Here is a 17,213-nt window from a genome sequence, read left to right on the forward strand (position 1 = left end):
TTATTTAGTATTTCAGTATTTAAAATGGAATTTGTTTATTCTAACAGGAGTTCTGATTTTTCAATATGGTTTTGCAAGTATCCTTTAAACACCTTCCAGTCCCTATCTATCTTCTCTTTTGAGATCCTTCCAATTTCTCCCGTTGTTTTGGATATATTGTAATACTCCAATAATTTGGCAAGCCACTCTGTTTTTGTTGGTATAATACCACTTTTTCAATTTTTCACAATCCTATTTTTATTATGTTTCCTGAGTTACCCATACTGCATCTCAACTTGCAGCCATTATTTGGCTCATAAGCCAAGAAAACTTTACTCTTGAACCCCCATATCTTGCTCTGTGAGCCTTATTCTGTGTTCTTCAGTACAAGGTGTGTTCTCCGTTTTTTCTCTTCTGTATGCATTCTGAGTCTACTGATGGTTTACACATACAAGTTGTTTTATGATTTGGGGAGGGCACATATCCCCCTCCAGGTAATAAGAGATTTATGGGAACAACTGTTTTATTTCTCGCTTTGGATTCTGTGTAACAGATAGAGAAATTGGCTCTACAGTAAATTTAAGTTAAATCCAAGTACAGTCGTACCTTGGAAGTCGAATGGAATCCATTCCGGAAGTCCATTTGACTTCCAAAATGTTCGGAAACCAAAGAAACCAATCGGAAGCCGCGGAAGCCCCATCAGACATTCGAGTTCCAAAGAACGTTTGCAAACCGGAACACTCACTTCCAGGTTTGCGGCATTTGGGACCCAAAACATCCAGGTACCAAGGCGTTTGGGATCTAAGGAACGACTGTACTCCAAAGTAATTGGGTTTTTCATCTGTTAAGAACGTGAGCCTCATATATGCAGAATTGTGCTTGAAGCTCAACAGAGACTTCACCAAACTGCAAAATTTGTCAAGATTTCAGTGTTTGTACCTAGGTTTGGAGTATTTGCTAGACCACCATACCATCCCCAAATAAAACAAATGCAATTTTTAGTAATAAATATTTTGGCACAAAACATATAATTCATTCAGAGTCCAACTTGGGCAATGGACATTGGCATGATCTCAAAGTCGGACAGAAGCAGAAACTGTAGACCAGAGAAAAACGTTAACCCTCTTGCTTCTCTCATCTGAGATTGGAAGTACATGCTGAGCTCTGTATTCTAGTATAGAGCAGGGGTTCATAGGAGAGCCCTTCACTCATATCGTGACTCTACCTTGAAGCACACTGAGTGATCATGCTTCGGCGGTCACTAGCCCACACACCTGAGCAACTTCAATAAATGAGGAAAACCAGGAACACCATGCAAAACTGCTTAGAAGAATGGTAGTGAATAAAATACACCTGTTTCCCATTGCAGTTCTCCTTTCACTTAAAGAAAAATTCAGTTAGTCAGCTGTACCCAGTACCTCTGGCTCCAGTTCTCCATATTTCTGGTTGCACACGGTGAGGGAGCTGATAAACGCTCCCCTTTGTTGTCTTCCATCTTTCTTCCCCAAAGCCTCAGCAAGGCGCTGTCTTTTGTGATCCCTGCTGCTCATCTTGCTTAGAAAAAAGAGAACGACATAGTCGGGAGAGAGAAGACATATTTCTGCCCCTAGGAACATGTAAATGACGAGGGTGGTAAGAAAACAGAAGAATGAGAAGAATTACCAATGATTGAAGAATGGAGGATGAAGTTGATGGACTATGCAGAATTAGATAAACTAACAGGAAGGTTTCTAAACCGGCGGGACCAGAAATTCACGGAAGACTGGAGTAAATTTACGGACTATTTGAAAAGTATTTGTGAAGATCAGACGACGTTTGTAGGTTTGCAAGAAGTTTTGTGAGGAGTATTATTGGAAGTGTTGCAAAAATGGAGAAGGGGAAGGATGATTTGTTAAGAGATGTAAAGGCAATATAAAGTTAAGAAATGCATAAGAAGTGACAGATTAGAGAACTGGGCAAAAACAAACAAGATGAATTTTAACAGGGAGAAATGTAAAGTATTGCACTTGGGCAAAAAAAATGAGAGGCACAAATACAAGATGGGTGACACCTGGCTTGAGAGCAGTACATGTGAAAAGGATCTAGGAGTCTTGGTTGACCACAAACTTGACATGAGCCAACAGTGTGACGCGGCAGCTAAAAAAGCCAATGCAATTCTGGGCTGCATCAATAGGAGTATAGCATCTAGATCAAGGGAAGTAATAGTGCCACTGTATTCTGCTCTGGTCAGACCACACCTGGAGTACTGTGTCCAGTTCTGGGCACCACAATTCAAGAAGGACACTGACAAACTGGAACGTGTCCAGAGGAGGGCAACCAAAATGGTCAAAGGCCTGGAAACGATGCCTTATGAGGAACGGCTAAGGGAGCTGGGCATGTTTAGCCTGGAGAAGAGGAGGTTAAGGGGTGATATGATAGCCATGTTCAAATATATAAAAGGATGTCACATAGAGGAGGGAGAAAGGTTGTTTTCTGCTGCTCCAGAGAAGCGGACACGGAGCAATGGATCCAAACTACAAGAAAGAAGATTCCACCTAAACATTAGGAAGAACTTCCTGACAGTAAGAGCTGTTCGACAGTGGAATTTGCTGCCAAGGAATGTGGTGGAGTCTCCTACTTTGGAGGTCTTTAAGCAGAGGCTTGACAACCATATGTCAGGAGTGCTCTGATGGTGTTTCCTGCTTGGCAGGGGGTTGGACTCGATGGCCCTTGTGGTCTCTTCCAACTCTATGATTCTATGATTCTATGGTTAAAACGGTGGATCATCAGAGGTGCTGATGGAAGTCTAAAAAGATTGTATAAGTGATAAGTTTTGTGGTACATTTTATAATTTATATGTTAAAATCAATAAAAATATTTTTTAAAAAAAAGAAAACAGAAGAATGGGACAAACAAGGGGAGTGAATGTGAGCAAATGCCATCGGCAAGTACAGTGGTACCTCAGGTTAAGAACTTAATTCGTTCTGGAGGTCTGTTCTTAACCTGAAACTGTTCTTAACCTGAGGTACCACTTTAGCTAATGGGGCCTCCTGCTGCCACCGCGCCGCTGGAACACAATTTCTGTTCTCATCCTGAAGCAAAGTTCTTAACCAGAGGTATCATTTCTGGGTTAGCGGAGTCTGTAACCTGAAGCATCTGTAACCTGAGGTACCACTGTACTTGGCCTGAGGTTGGGGTCTGAAAACCGAAGGACTGGGTCAACCAAGGGCTTCATAGCAGAAGCATTGCAGGATTCGAAGAAATATAGTTTTCAATCTGGAGCAAAATTCCGGAGTGATGCTCTGGACAAATGCCTCTTTATTTAGAGCACAAGTTCAAACATATTTCTGAGGGAAATTTCCTAAGGCCAATATAAAATTAAGATCAAATCTCAATCCCACACTATTACATATTACAGATACCTGGTGGGGAGGAATTTAAAACATCTGGACTCTCAAATAGGAGTTAAGATTAAGGAAGGTTACCATCTATATTTTGTGAATTTATGATTACATACCATCCAACATTTCGCTGATGAAAATAGGGACATCCTATTTAATAAATAAATAAATAATACCCCACCCATCTGACTGGGTTGCCCCAGTCACTCTGGGTGGCTTTCAACATATATAAAAACATAATAAAACATTAAACATTTAAAAAAACCTTCCCTGTGTAGGGCTGCTTTCAGATGCCTTCTAAAGCTTGTATAGTTACTTATCTCCTTGGTTCGGGGGTTTGCATAACTCCATACTCTCCAACATTTCTCCAATGAAAATAGGGGCATCTTAAGGAAAAGTGGGACATTCTGGGATCAAATCAGAAACTGAGATGGCTTCTGTAAATCTGGGACTATCCCTAGAAAAGAGGGACACTTGGAGGGTCTGTGATTAATGTATGATTGATTCTCTTTTTCCTCACCACCTGTTGCTAATGCAAACCCAAGTATGGATTTTCTAGATTTTCCATTGTGTACTTTTCCATTGGATAAAGTCCTTGGGGTGGAGATAACCCCAGGATATAAATAAGCAATGCTTCCTCTTGGCTTTCCCACTTGGAAGAAAACACCATGAAATCTGTTTGGTTCATAGCCTTCTTGGGAGTGGCTGGTAAGTGTCTGGGTTTCTCATGGTTCCTGTCTGGGTAACAAGGGGAGATGTCTCTTCCTGCCACTTTGAACACTCCTGAGACTGTTTAGCTCTTTGACAAGTAGGGGTCACACCCGAAGGGAAGCTATGCCTCTGCGATGTCTGTCGCTGCCTTCCAGTCCTGACCAGCTTCAGCCAAATGGAGACAAACACACGAGGCCTGTTATTTTAGGGTTATCAGACGTCCCCGGTTCCCGGGGACAGTCCCCAGATTTGCAAATCTGTCCCCGGACAAATTCTGTCCCAGGAATTGCAAATCTCCCCCCGTGGCAGCGGCAGCAGCCCGGAGCCAGCCTGTTAGCGCAGTTGGCTCTTGCCGGCTTCAGGAGCTGCTCGCTGCCGCTGCCACTGCTGAAGGAGAACTGGGGACGTCTGGCGGTACAGATCTCCTGCCCCCTTCCCCTTTGTTTTGACAGATCAGGGGAGGCTCGGGAGTTGTGGGGTGGGCGGCGTTTGCCCAGGAGGGGTGCAAGGCGAGTGGTTTCTCTGTCAAGCCAGGTGCAAAGCCCTTCAGTCAAAACAAAGGGGGAAGCGGGCAGGAGATTGGGGGAGGTTTGGGAGTCACGGGCAGGCAGCGCACCGTTGGCCAGTTTTTCAAAACCTCTGTGTATTTATGTTTCACAGGGTGCGAAAGAAGGGCTTTGTACCTTTATACAATATGCATGTGTGCTTGGGCCCAGGGTCTTTTGCCTCACCATCCCCACTACTGACTCCCTGTTGCTACTCAGCTTCAAAAAAAAAAAAGTGTCCCCGGCTTCATTGAAAAAAATCTGGTAACCATACGTTATTTTAAAGACAGATTCTTGAAGGAAGAGTAGATGGGCAAAGTGGCTAACCTTCCAATTGGAGACATTGGTGGCTCTTTGCTTAGTCCACAAGTATGTATGAAACAGGACTTGACCAGGCTAGGAAAACATCTGGGAGATATGGAAATTTGGAGTTCTCTTGCTTTCCCTTTCACCAGATGTTTCCTGGTACACTGTGCAATTAGACAACTCTTTGCCTACATGGAGATTACAGACAAGAACCTTGCCTTGCTAAATGGAAGGAAAAAATTGTGGCATGCCAGGGTTTTTTAGTTAATGGTAGGCAAGACGGACAGCAGGTTGAGTTTCTGCTATGCTTGATCATTTGCACAGTAGAGCCATGGAACATAGACCTCATGAAGCCCAATCTGTAGGCTGGTGTGTCTCCCAGGACCCCAAATACTGAATTTGATGTTCTTTATTCCTCCCCCAGTTGCCTTCCCCATCAATGATGATGATGATGATAAAATTGTGGGAGGCTACACCTGCCAGGTGCATTCTGTTCCCTACCAAGTTTCCCTGAATTCCGGATACCACTTCTGTGGTGGTTCGCTCATCAACAACCAGTGGGTTGTTTCAGCTGCTCACTGCTATAAGTCGTAAGTTTGAAAAACAAACAAACTGGTCATGCTGCTCCTTTCAGCAGTATTGCTCTGAATTTTTATTTACAGTGGTACCTCGGGTTACAGATGCTTCAGGTTACAAACTCTGCTAACCAGGAAGTGGTTGCTCCAGGTTAAGAACTTTGCCCCAGGATAAGAATGGAAATCACGCACCAGTGGCACAGTGGCAGCAGGAGGCCCCATTAGCGAAAGCATGCCTCAGGTTAAGAACCGTTTCAGGTTAAGAACGGACCTCTGGAACGAATTAAGTTCTTAACCTGAGGTACCACTGTATTTATTTTGGTATTCCTTTTGTGAGCAGTAGTAGACACTGCCCCCTGCAGTTAACACTGGAAATAATAATAATAACCACTGGAACATTTAACCTGCATGAGGGTGCATGGGATGTTGGATGAGGGGGTAGTACCTCTGATGGGGGACACATTGTGCTTCTTCTGGGGTAGTTAGTCTACCTTTGGTTCCCACCCTGCACTCAGCTCTCACCTGTGGCCCCTAGAAGCTATCAGCACGTGGCAGCAGCCACACCCTGGGAACGGCATCAGCTGGACAGCTAAACCAGGTGAGGGTAGCCACTGGGTTTCAAACCCTTGGTGAGTTTGGGACCTCCCTGCATGTGAAGACAGGCTCTGGTGGATTGAGCAGATGAGGCCACCAGCGGGTCCAATGGTCAAGAAGGCTGTTTCTGCATGTGTTATAGAGGGAAGTGAGGGGCAGATGGGGCTCATCAACCTGAGAAGGTAGCCCATCTAGGAGAAGGAAACTGTTAGGGTGTGAAACCTAAGACGCTGGCAAGTTAGCAATGTCATGTGACTTTAAGTAGTCAAGCTCGTTAAGTTGTTAAGTTGTTAAGTTGCTCAGTATATAAAGAGTGTTTGTTTTCTCTGTGTGTGGGGCGTGAAGCAAAAATGTCCGAAAGCTCCGGAGGTGTTTCTGTTATCTTTCTGCAATAAACCTGTCTTTGGAAAGACAGGCTTCCCTGTGTCCTTATTTCTTTGCTGCTGAGACTCTGAAGCTTGTACTGCAACAAGAATCTCTGCACTGGACTTAATTAATACTCTGCAAAGAGAGCTGTTGCTGGTGGCGCAGCAGAAGTGTTTACTGGACCAGTACAAACTCTCTTAGGTTATGGCTCCTTCTACGTTTCTACAGCTGTATTGTGTGCAGAGAAAGTGAAAGCAGCTTTCGGATGAGAGAAGACCGGCTTGGTCGTAAATCCAGCTCTTAAAGGAACTGAGAGGCTTCAGAGGAGGCTGGAGGCGTCTGAAAAGTGAGTAAGACAAATCCCAAGGTGAAAGAGAAGAAAGGGCACACAGAGGGAGTAGCAGCAGACCCCAAGAATGGCAGTGGAAAATTTCCAGGTTCCCTTTACAAAGTTGAACTCTGCTAATTACGTGCAGTGGTCTAAGAGGGCTCAAGTCTGGTTGGAAGCCAAAGAAGTGTGGGCTGACTATGTCCAGAGGCGAAAGCCGTTTGTGGCTGTTGCAGCAGATGCCACAGCAGAGCAACAGGCTGCTGCACATGCTCAGAACAGGGAACATGATAAAATGGACACTAAAGCTAGATGCATGTTGATGGTATCGATAGACGATTCCCAATTACCTCATGTGGAAAATTTAAGGTCTGCATTTGAAATTTGGGAAGCTCTTAGGCGAATTCACCATAGAGCCACGCCCGGAGAGAAGGTGAACATTATACGTGCTTTGTATGAGTTGAAACTGAAGCCAGGGGATAGTGTGGTTGAACACACGTCACAGATGACTGAGTATTTCAACCGACTGTCATCTTTAGGTGTGAATTTTCCTGAAAATATTAAAGTTTATACTCTGCTTAGCAGCCTGCATGCAGGGTTTGAAAACTTAGTACTAACTTTACAAGTTTTGCCAGAGGACCAGCTGAATATGAATTATGTGACTGGTAGATTGTGTGAGCAAGAATATCAATATCAACAAACTAGCAGGCAGAGCTGTAAGGAAGCCTCACAAGTGTCTGCTATGGCCAGCAAGTCATGTTTTCGATGTGGCAGCAGGTTTCATTTGATAGCAAAGTGTCCAGAAAAGCAACAGGAATTTCAACAGTCCAGGGCCAGTTTCCGGAGCTACAGGGGAAGACGACGTGAGAACTACAAGAATCAACGATCCAGAGGGGGAGCAGGTGCTGATAAGGGACTATCTGCAATGGCAGCACAACAGAGTCCTAAAAGGAGCCAACAAACTTTGAAGTGGATAATTGACAGTGGAGCAAGTCACAGTTTAGTTCCAGCGACATCTAGGGGCCGCTTGATGAACTGCAAGACATTGCCAGTTGCAAAAACTGTGACTATAGCAGACAATAGTAAACGAGAAATGAACCTTAAAGGCACAATTTATGTTAACTGTTTGCAAACTAACCTTCCTGTTTTTGTTCTTCCAGGAATGAAGAATGGACTTTTGAGTGTGTCATGCCTGGTAAAAAGTGGTTTTAAGGTTGAGTTTGAAAATGATGTGTGCACCATTTCGAAACAGGGAAAGGAGCTAGTTAAAATTCCCTGTGAGGACGGGCTTTTTGTTTTGGATGAAGAGCAGTTAGCAGCAGGTAGATGTTCAACAGGTGAAGCGCAAGCTAAGTGTGTAAATAAGGCTCCTCATACAGGTTGTGCACATCTACTACACAGAAGGTTAGCTCATATATGCTTTAAGTATGTAAGCAAGATGCCAGATTTAGCTGAGGAGTGTAACATTAAACCCTGTCCAAATTTTCTGGATTGTTGTGCTTGTAAACATGCTAAGGTTAAGACATGTAACTATCCTAGATCTGATAGAGTAAGCAAGAAACCCTTTGAACTTGTGCACACAGACGTGTGTGGCCCTATGCCAGTCAAATCGCTTGGAGGTGCGAGATTTATGCAAATTTTGGTGGATGATTTTTCAAGGGCTAGTTGGGTTTTCTTTCTGAAAGAAAAATCACAAGCAGCTTCCATCCTGATGGATTGGATTGAAGAAGTCGAATGTAAATTTGACACCAGGGTACGTAAAATACAATCAGATCGTGGTGGGGAATATGTGAACCACACGCTGGAAACGTGGTTAAAAAGGAAAGGTATAGTTCATAGACTTACCAATCCCTATTCACCACAGGAGAATGCAGTTGCCGAAAGAAAATTTCGAACATTACAGGAAGCCATTGCTGCTTTGCTGTTTGATTCTGGACTTCCACAGCGTTTTTGGGCTGAGGCTGCACTGTATGCGAATTATACTTTTAACAGAGTGTACAATAGCACAGTAGGCAACACTCCTTACTTCATGCTATTTGGGAAAAAACCAAAAATTGATCATCTAAGAGTTTTTGGATGTCGTGCTTATGTGCTGGTGCCTAGGGCACAACGTAGGAAAGGCGATCCTAGGTCTAAAGAAATGTTTTTCTGTGGTTATCAAGCAAACACAAAAGGTTGGAGATTTGTGAATGTAGAAGGCAATCAAACGAAAATCACAATCAGCAGAAGTGCGGAATTTTGTGAACAGGATGGTTGGAATAAAATTCATGGAAATCCTGACATACTATTTGATGTAGTGAACAGTAACAATGAAACTCAGGCCCCAGGGCAGGTATTAGTTCCAGAACAGACTGAGGAATATGAGTCTGAGGACATGGGTGAGAAATCGCCTAGTTCACCCAAGTCTGTAAAGTCAGAATCTTCTAGCTCTAAAAGTTCACCTGTACAGCAAGAGAGACGTGTAAAGTCAGAATCAGAAAGTTCTTCAACTACTAGTGACAAACAGGTGACGACTAGTGATTCTGGGTCAGAGGGGGAAACTGAAGGAACATCGCAGGAACTGTTAAGGCGTTCTAAGCGTACCAACAAAGGTAAACCTCCTGAAAGGTACCAAGCTATTAGTGTTTGGGCTGGTTTGGCAAATTGCGAACCTGAAAGTTTTGAGGAGGTTGAGCAATTACCCCAGGAGGAGGCCAGTAGGTGGCGTGAGGCCATGCAAAAGGAGTTGAATTCTATGAAAGAACTGGGTGTGTTTTCCATCACCAAACTGCCAGAAGGTACCAAGGCAGTAAGTTGTAGGTGGGTGTACAGGATAAAGACAACAGCGATGGGGAAACCAGAGTACAAAGCAAGGCTTGTAGCTCGAGGTTTTACGCAAAGAAAGGGGTTACATTATTCCGAAGTCTATGCACCCACTTCAAGGAGTGAAACCCTACGGGCACTATTAGCAGTTGCTGCTCAGAAAGGGTTCAAAGTGAATCAATTTGATGTCTCTACAGCTTATCTTCATTCAGACTTGGCTGAAGAGCTCTATATGGAGCTACCGCCAGGATTGAAAGTTGGTAAATCAAATCAGGTATGGAAACTACATAAATCTATTTATGGACTCAAGCAATCTGCTCATAATTGGAATGAGTGTTTGAATGACATTTTGGTAGGCATTGGTTTTAGCAGGAGCAAGGCTGACAATTGCTTATATTTCAGAAGTTCAGGAGATGCTCAAGAATCTTTGCTTGTTTATGTAGATGACCTGATTTATACTTCAAAGACACAAGAACAAGTAAAAAAACTAGCCAAAGAGTTAAATAAACACTTCAAAGTTAAGAATCTTGGTGATGTGAAGGTCTATCTTGGTGTTCAGATAGATAGGACCAAAAATGGCAGTTTTCTACTGAATCAAAAAGGCAAGATATTGCAAATGTTGAAAAAGTTTAACATGACGGAGTGTGCAGGTGTTAGAACACCAATGGAAATGGGTTTTGTAAAAGACAATGAGTTCAAGGATAGTGCTGAATTCAAGCGTGCAGAAATCTTTCAGTCAGCACTGGGAAGCTTACTTCATCTTTCGCAATGGAGTAGACCAGATATTGCTTACGCTGTTAACTTACTCAGCAGAGAAGCTTCGAAACCGAGTGTAAATGCATGGAAAGGAATTCAAAGAGTGTTAAGATATTTACAATACACCAAAGATTTTTGCCTTGAATTATCTTCGGAAGGACAAGCACAGATTACTTGTTGGGCAGATAGTGATTGGGCAAATTTAAAGGATAGAAAATCAGTGTCTGGCTGTGTAATAAAATTTGGTAACTCTCTGATTGGGTGGAGATCCAAGAAACAGAACCTGATTGCTTTGTCGTCAACAGAAGCTGAGTTCTGTGCCTTATCTGAGTTATGTAGAGATCTAGAATTTTACAAATGCTTGGCACAAGAGATGTATGAAAAGGCCATCACTCCAATCACTGTATGGGGTGATAATCAACCGTGTCTTAAGTTAGCACAAAGTGGGCAGTTTAAAGGTCGTACAAAACATTTGGATATCCGCTTTCAAAATGTTTGTCAAACGGTAAAAGCAGGAATTGTTAAATTAAATTACTGTCCCAGTCATGAAAATCAAGCTGATGGTTTTACAAAACCGCTTGGGTTTCAGCGGCATGAAAACTTTTGTGAAGAAATGGGTCTGAAGTAATTTTGTTTTTTGTATTGCCAGCGAGAGGGGGTGTTAGGGTGTGAAACCTAAGACGCTGGCAAGTTAGCAATGTCATGTGACTTTAAGTAGTCAAGCTCGTTAAGTTGTTAAGTTGTTAAGTTGCTCAGTATATAAAGAGTGTTTGTTTTCTCTGTGTGTGGGGCGTGAAGCAAAAATGTCCGAAAGCTCCGGAGGTGTTTCTGTTATCTTTCTGCAATAAACCTGTCTTTGGAAAGACAGGCTTCCCTGTGTCCTTATTTCTTTGCTGCTGAGACTCTGAAGCTTGTACTGCAACAAGAATCTCTGCACTGGACTTAATTAATACTCTGCAAAGAGAGCTGTTGCTGGTGGCGCAGCAGAAGTGTTTACTGGACCAGTACAAACTCCGGTCCTAAACCTCTGCTGCCTTCCTGGGTGGCTTCAGGAGAAGAAAGGGCTGAGGAGTAAACCTACACAAATCCAGAGTGGAGTCCCTGCGCCAGTTAGATGGTTCCTTGTACGCTTCCTTCTGGCAACTCCTAGAGGCCAAGGTGTATTTGGTTCCCCAATAAAATGTTTGACAGCCCCACCCTAAGTTGATGGGCATTGCCATTCAAATGATGTACACGCACCTCGTCTTGTGATCAATTATATGAGGAGGGGCTTACCTGCTCCTCCCCAATATTTTATTCAAGTTGACACCCCGTCTGCTGCCAAGCTGGTGCCAAACGTATTCTTCTGCTTTCCTTTGGACCACATCAGAGAGGCCAAGAGGTGGGTCTTGTCATCTGGGCAGCCCAGGACCTCCAAAAACACTGCCCTGGCTTGTGCCCTGGGGAGGTCACTTTGGTGCTGCTAACCCAGTGGTTTCACCCCCAGAGGCACACACTGCATTGTCTCATGAGACAGACAGGTGCCAACAACTCAGCCTGCACTGAAGCAGGAACCACATAGCTCAGTAGAAGAGCATCTGTTTGCATGCAGAAGTTTCCAGGTTCAATCCTTGGCATCTCCAGGTAGAGTTGGGGGGAAAGAGTTCCTACCTCAAACTTGGAGCACCATTGCTAGTCAGTGTAGACCAGGGTTTCCCCAAACTTGGGACTCCAGCCGCTCTTGAACTACAATTCCCACCATCCCTGACCACTGGTCCTGCTAGCTAGGGATGATGAGAGCTGTAGCCCCAAAATAGCTGGAGACCCATGTTTGGAAAAGCCTGGTGTAGACCATTCTGAGCTAGATGGACCAGATGGCCTGAGTATTTTGGGACTAGAAGCTAACTTGCAACCAATCCCACATTTGTCAGGATTCAAGTCACTTTGGAGAATGGTGTGCTCCAAAGAAAAGGAGCAATGTCAGTGGTTCTGGGGTTGTGTGGGGTGTTGAAACAGGAATGTGGATGATCAAGGTCCTCTTCTTTGTCTGAAACCAGACATATCCAGGTGAGACTTGGGGAACACAGTTTGACCTTAAACGATGGCAGCGAGCAGTACATTAATTCAGCCAAAGTCATCCGCCACCCAAGATACAACGCCAACACACTGGACAATGACATCATGCTCATCAAGCTGTCCACCCAGGCAACCATCAACACCCGGGTCAGATCGGTCAGCCTGCCCACCAGCTGCGTGACCACTGGGACACAGTGCCTCATTTCTGGCTGGGGCAACACCCGTAGCAGTGGCAGTGAGTCCTCCTTTGTGTTCTTTTGTGATGCAGGTGCAAGGGCAAGAATGCTGAGTACAAATCGGGGGTGGGGGTGGGGTAGAGAGCAACATGTTAGCCACCCAACCATGTCCTTCCATCTCCTTCTGCTGCCTTTAAAAAAAGACCTAGTTGCTTTTAACATGCCCTTTAAAGTTAAGACTAAGATTGCCATTGTAACTTACTCTCTAAAAGCAATACCCAGATTGCATGGGCATAACCAGGATTGAATTCTGGTGCTGGAGGAGACTCTTGAGCGTCCCATGGACTGCAAGAAGATCAAACCTATCCATTCTTAAGGAAATCAGCCCTGAGTGCTCACTGGAAGGACAGATCCTGAAGCTGAGGCTCCAATACTTTGGCCACCTCATGAGAAGAGAAGACTCCCTGGAAAAGACCCTGATGCTGGGAAAGATGGAGGGCACAAGGAGAAGGGGACGACAGGGGACGAGATAGTGGGACAGTGTTCTCGAAGCTACCAGCATGAGTTTGACCAAACTGTGGGAGGCAGTGGAAGACAGGAGTGCCTGGCGTGCTCTGGTCCATGGGGTCATGAAGAGGTGGACACGACTAAACAACAACAACAACCAGGATTTATGTTAGGGAGGGAAGAACCCCAGTTAGTTAAGTATTTTTATTGATTAACTTTCATGGATGGGCAGCTGCCCCCTTGCTCCCCGTTGGCTATGGCCATGCAGAGCTGGTCCAAGTACTTTTGCAGAATGGGACAGGCAGGTTGCTCACTCCAGCAGCAGAGTGTGTCTTCATGGAGCCTGGGGTGGGTGGGTGCGCCCGGGGCAGGGCATGGCAGCTCACCCCTCAATGTTGATGTGATGGCATCATGAGGACACAACAGCTAGGTGCCCTTTGACCCCAGCTTTGCCCTCACTCTGAGGCTGGGATCGAAGGGCGCATGCCTGCTGTGTCCTCCCCATGCCACCCTGCCAGTGCCCCCCAGAAAAAGTGCACCCAGGGCCATCGCACCGGCAGCCCCCCTGACTCCACACCCCTGGCTTACCCTGCTCTCCACTCCATTCCATGTGTATAAGCCAGGCTGACTGGCAGCTGTATCTTATTTCAACACTGACCATGTTCTCTTATCACGAGGGCAGTCTCCTTTAGCAGGAGAATCCCTCCTCATTGCTTCACTTCCCCAAATCACCCCCAGCCCTGTGCCCCAAATACTATCTATAATCTATAGTTACAGGGGAAAGAAAATCACGAAAGGAAGTTTTCCCCGTTTTCAAAATCATTTTATGTCACCTTTCCAAAGTCGAAACCATGCTCAAGACTGCTTACAACATATGAAAAATTACAGGGCGAAAGTAGTCATAAACAATATCAAAAAGTCTTCTTCTTCTTTGGTGATCACTTGTAGTCAAGTAAGATTGTCTTCGATAGACACGGTTTGAACAGTGGGTTTGTAAGTGACTGTGGAGGGCAATTCTAGATCCACATGTTCTTCCGCAGTGGGGACATTGGTTTCCGGGCAGGAGTTGATCATGGTGTGGATTTGCCAAGCATGCCTTCCTCTTAGCACGTTTCTCCTTTTTGTCCTGAGTTCGAGTGTCTTCAAAGCCCATGACACCTTTGGTAAAGGCTGTTCTCCAATTGGAGCGCTCCCAGGCCAGTGTTTACCAGTTGTCATTGTTTATACTACATGTTTTTTTATTTGCCTTGAGTGAGTCTTTAAACCTCTTTTGTTGACCACCAGCATTATCCTTACCATTTTAAAGTTCGGAATTGAGTAGTTACTTTGGAAGACAACAATCAGGCATCCGCACAACATAACCATTTGGTCCAGTCGTGACCAACTGTGGGGTTGTGGCGCTCATCTCGCTTTATTGGCCGAGGGAGCCGGCGTACAGCTTCCAGGTCAATGTGGCCAGCATGACTAAGCCGCTTCTGGTGAACCAGTGCACGGAGATGTCGTTTACCTTCCCACCAGAGTGGTACCTATTTATCTACTTGCACTTTGACGTGCTTTCGAACTGCTAGGTTGGCAGGAGCAGGGACCGAGAAACGGGAGCTCACCCCGTCGCGGGGATTGGAACCGTCAACCTTCTGATCAGCAAGCCCTAGGCTCTGTGGTTTAACCCACAGCGCCACCTGAGTCCCTCTATCATAATAATGAATACAACATTCTTATTTTCTTTTCTCCTATGCTTCCTGCAGCCAGCTACCCTGACGTCCTGCAGTGCCTGAATGCTCCCGTGCTTTCCTCTAGCCAGTGCACAAAGGCTTATCCGGGGCAAATCACGCAAAACATGATGTGTGTGGGATTTCTGGAGGGCGGCAAAGACTCCTGCCAGGTAAATCTTCTCTCTTTCCGTAGGCACTTCAGTGTAGTGGCATAGAGGTCCCTTGGCAGATGATACAGATGTTCAGTTGGTAGTCAATGATTCAGGAAGGGCAACCCAGCCAGATGGGTGTGGTATAAATACTAAAAATTATTATTATTATGTCTGCTGAGCAAGGTCTAAAGGGATAATAGCAAGGGAGGGATGATTTCTTTGTGATCAGGCGGTTCAGAGGGACAGGAGGAATTTTCCCGTTAGGCAGAGTAACCCCCCCCCCCAGTCTCTAGTTGCCTATTGCTACCATGGAGGTTTAGGGATGGGGAGAAACCCAATTCAGTTTGCATTTAAATGAGTACCTACCACAGCCGTCCATCAAAATTTGCACTTCTCCAAATTTGCATTGCATTTCTGCAGCCAAGGAATACATATAAAAATGTGTATACGAGGGGAAAGTGTGCATTTTTAAAAATGTGTATATTAGTGAAAATTAAAAAGCACTATATTTGGAGAAATTGCTTTGCAAAAAATGTGTAATGTATATTAGGCAAAATGTGTATGGGAGGGGATATTGGTGTTATTTTCAGGCCCCACAAACAGTTTTATCAGATTCCCCCCCCCCCCCCCGAAGGTTTCGCAAATTTCTACCAGGATGGTGAGAATTTTATTACGATCAGCCCCAAAAAGATTTTATACATACAACATCCTCTGTTAATAGTGCAAATCACCTGATGGCTGGTGGGTTCTCCTTATTTGTCCCAGAGAGCTGGGAGAAAGAGTCTTTTATACTTGCATTACAAGTACCTGAAGATAGTTTTGAGATTTGCTTTAGCGTTAATCCCTCCTCTTGTTCAGCCGGGATTAATCCTTGAGTTATTGGTCTGTTTGCAAAAGACAACTCGATAGTTGAGCGAACTAAGTATAAGTCTACTTTCTGCTCTTCATTATAACTGTAGAGAGACCCTATAAGTTCAGTATTAGTTTTGGGGGCCCTGCTGTTTATTTGGCAATTCTGCTGCTTTGAAATCCTGTAAAAACTTACAGTGGGGTGAAAGGCCTTGGAAATTGTTATGTACTGAAGTTCTCACCCTGGGCCAGCAGGGGGATACTGTAGATAGTTCAGGTCCACATATGCAAATAAGGGATCGAAAGTGACGTTCAGTGATTGGATAGTTACGGAAAATGGTTACTGTTGCATTCTAGTGGAGCTCTATATAAGCAGGCTGGCTGAACCCTTCAGTTCAGTTCTGTTCTGACCTGTGAATAAACAAGAGCTGTTTGAAGAATCGCTGTGTCGTCTGATATGTTCACCTACAACTTAACAGAAATCATGGCTGTTTCAACTTATTGGTTGGAAGAAAATGCCACCCTGTTCATTTATTTAACAACATTTATACACCGCTTGAATGTTGGGTGGGAGAGGGAACTCAAAAAGTGAATAGACCACTTTGCCTTATGGTGAATAGCTTGTCAGTGCAAGCATTCAAGCATTCACTCTCTGCCCCTGTTCTGGGGGCTTTCCCAACCCCTCCATTTGGGGTGGGTGTGGGGAGGAGGAGGATGGGAAAGACCCATAGCAGAAGCTCTTGTGCAGGGCTTGCATCGACAGAACAAACCTTACTCGGTTCTGAGTTGCTTTAACTGCCGTAGCTCCCCTGCCTCCCCATAATCCTTGGGGTTATCATTTTGGGGAGGTGCTGAGCAGTTTCCCTCAGAAATCCCACCCCAACTCCACAGTTATCAGGCTTCGGTGGTACTGTCCAAGAGACTGATGCCTGTGTGGCAGGAATTAGACAAAAAGGATCTCAATGACAGTTAGTCTATAGTTTTGCAGGGGCACATTCTACGAACTGTCGCAAGGTATTGGAGTAACACAAGTCATACTCCGTCTCTCGCTTCTACCGCTTACTGAATAGATTTTCCTTGTGTTCTTTCACAGGGAGACTCTGGTGGTCCGGTGGTCTGCAACGGGCAGCTCCAGGGAATTGTCTCCTGGGGCATTGGTTGTGCTCAGAAAGGCTACCCTGGAGTCTACACCAAAGTTTGCAACTACGTCTCGTGGATTGATAGCACTATGAGATCCAACTGATCAAAATCCAACATATTTTGAGAAGATTCACTCTCCTCTCTTTGCACGCACCGAGAGGACATCCCAGTGAATCGAAATGTATGGATTCAATACTCAAAAAAATAAAACAGTGGTGAAGCTCTTTAATGCAAAGGAAGATCTTGGAATTGTCACATTGCGTTCACATTCACCTGAAAT

The 17,213-nt window shown here is 44.7% G+C and overlaps 1 protein-coding gene across 1 annotated transcript; it reads left to right on the plus strand.

Moving 5' to 3' along the window:
• The first annotated feature begins 3,966 nt into the window (after positions 1–3,966).
• On the plus strand, positions 3,967–17,168 carry LOC310696259 (trypsin I-P38-like). The gene is made up of 5 exons (XM_083481583.1): positions 3,967–4,067; positions 5,346–5,511; positions 12,379–12,632; positions 14,826–14,962; positions 16,887–17,168. The coding sequence occupies exons 1-5, from the start codon at positions 4,028–4,030 to the stop codon at positions 17,034–17,036; spliced, it is 747 nt and encodes a 248-aa protein (XP_083337709.1). The 5' UTR covers positions 3,967–4,027; the 3' UTR covers positions 17,037–17,168.
• The last annotated feature ends 45 nt before the right edge of the window (positions 17,169–17,213 follow it).

This window comes from Podarcis liolepis (assembly GCF_965112155.1).
Source record: "Podarcis liolepis genome assembly, chromosome: 17".
Taxonomy (NCBI): domain Eukaryota; kingdom Metazoa; phylum Chordata; class Lepidosauria; order Squamata; family Lacertidae; genus Podarcis; species Podarcis liolepis.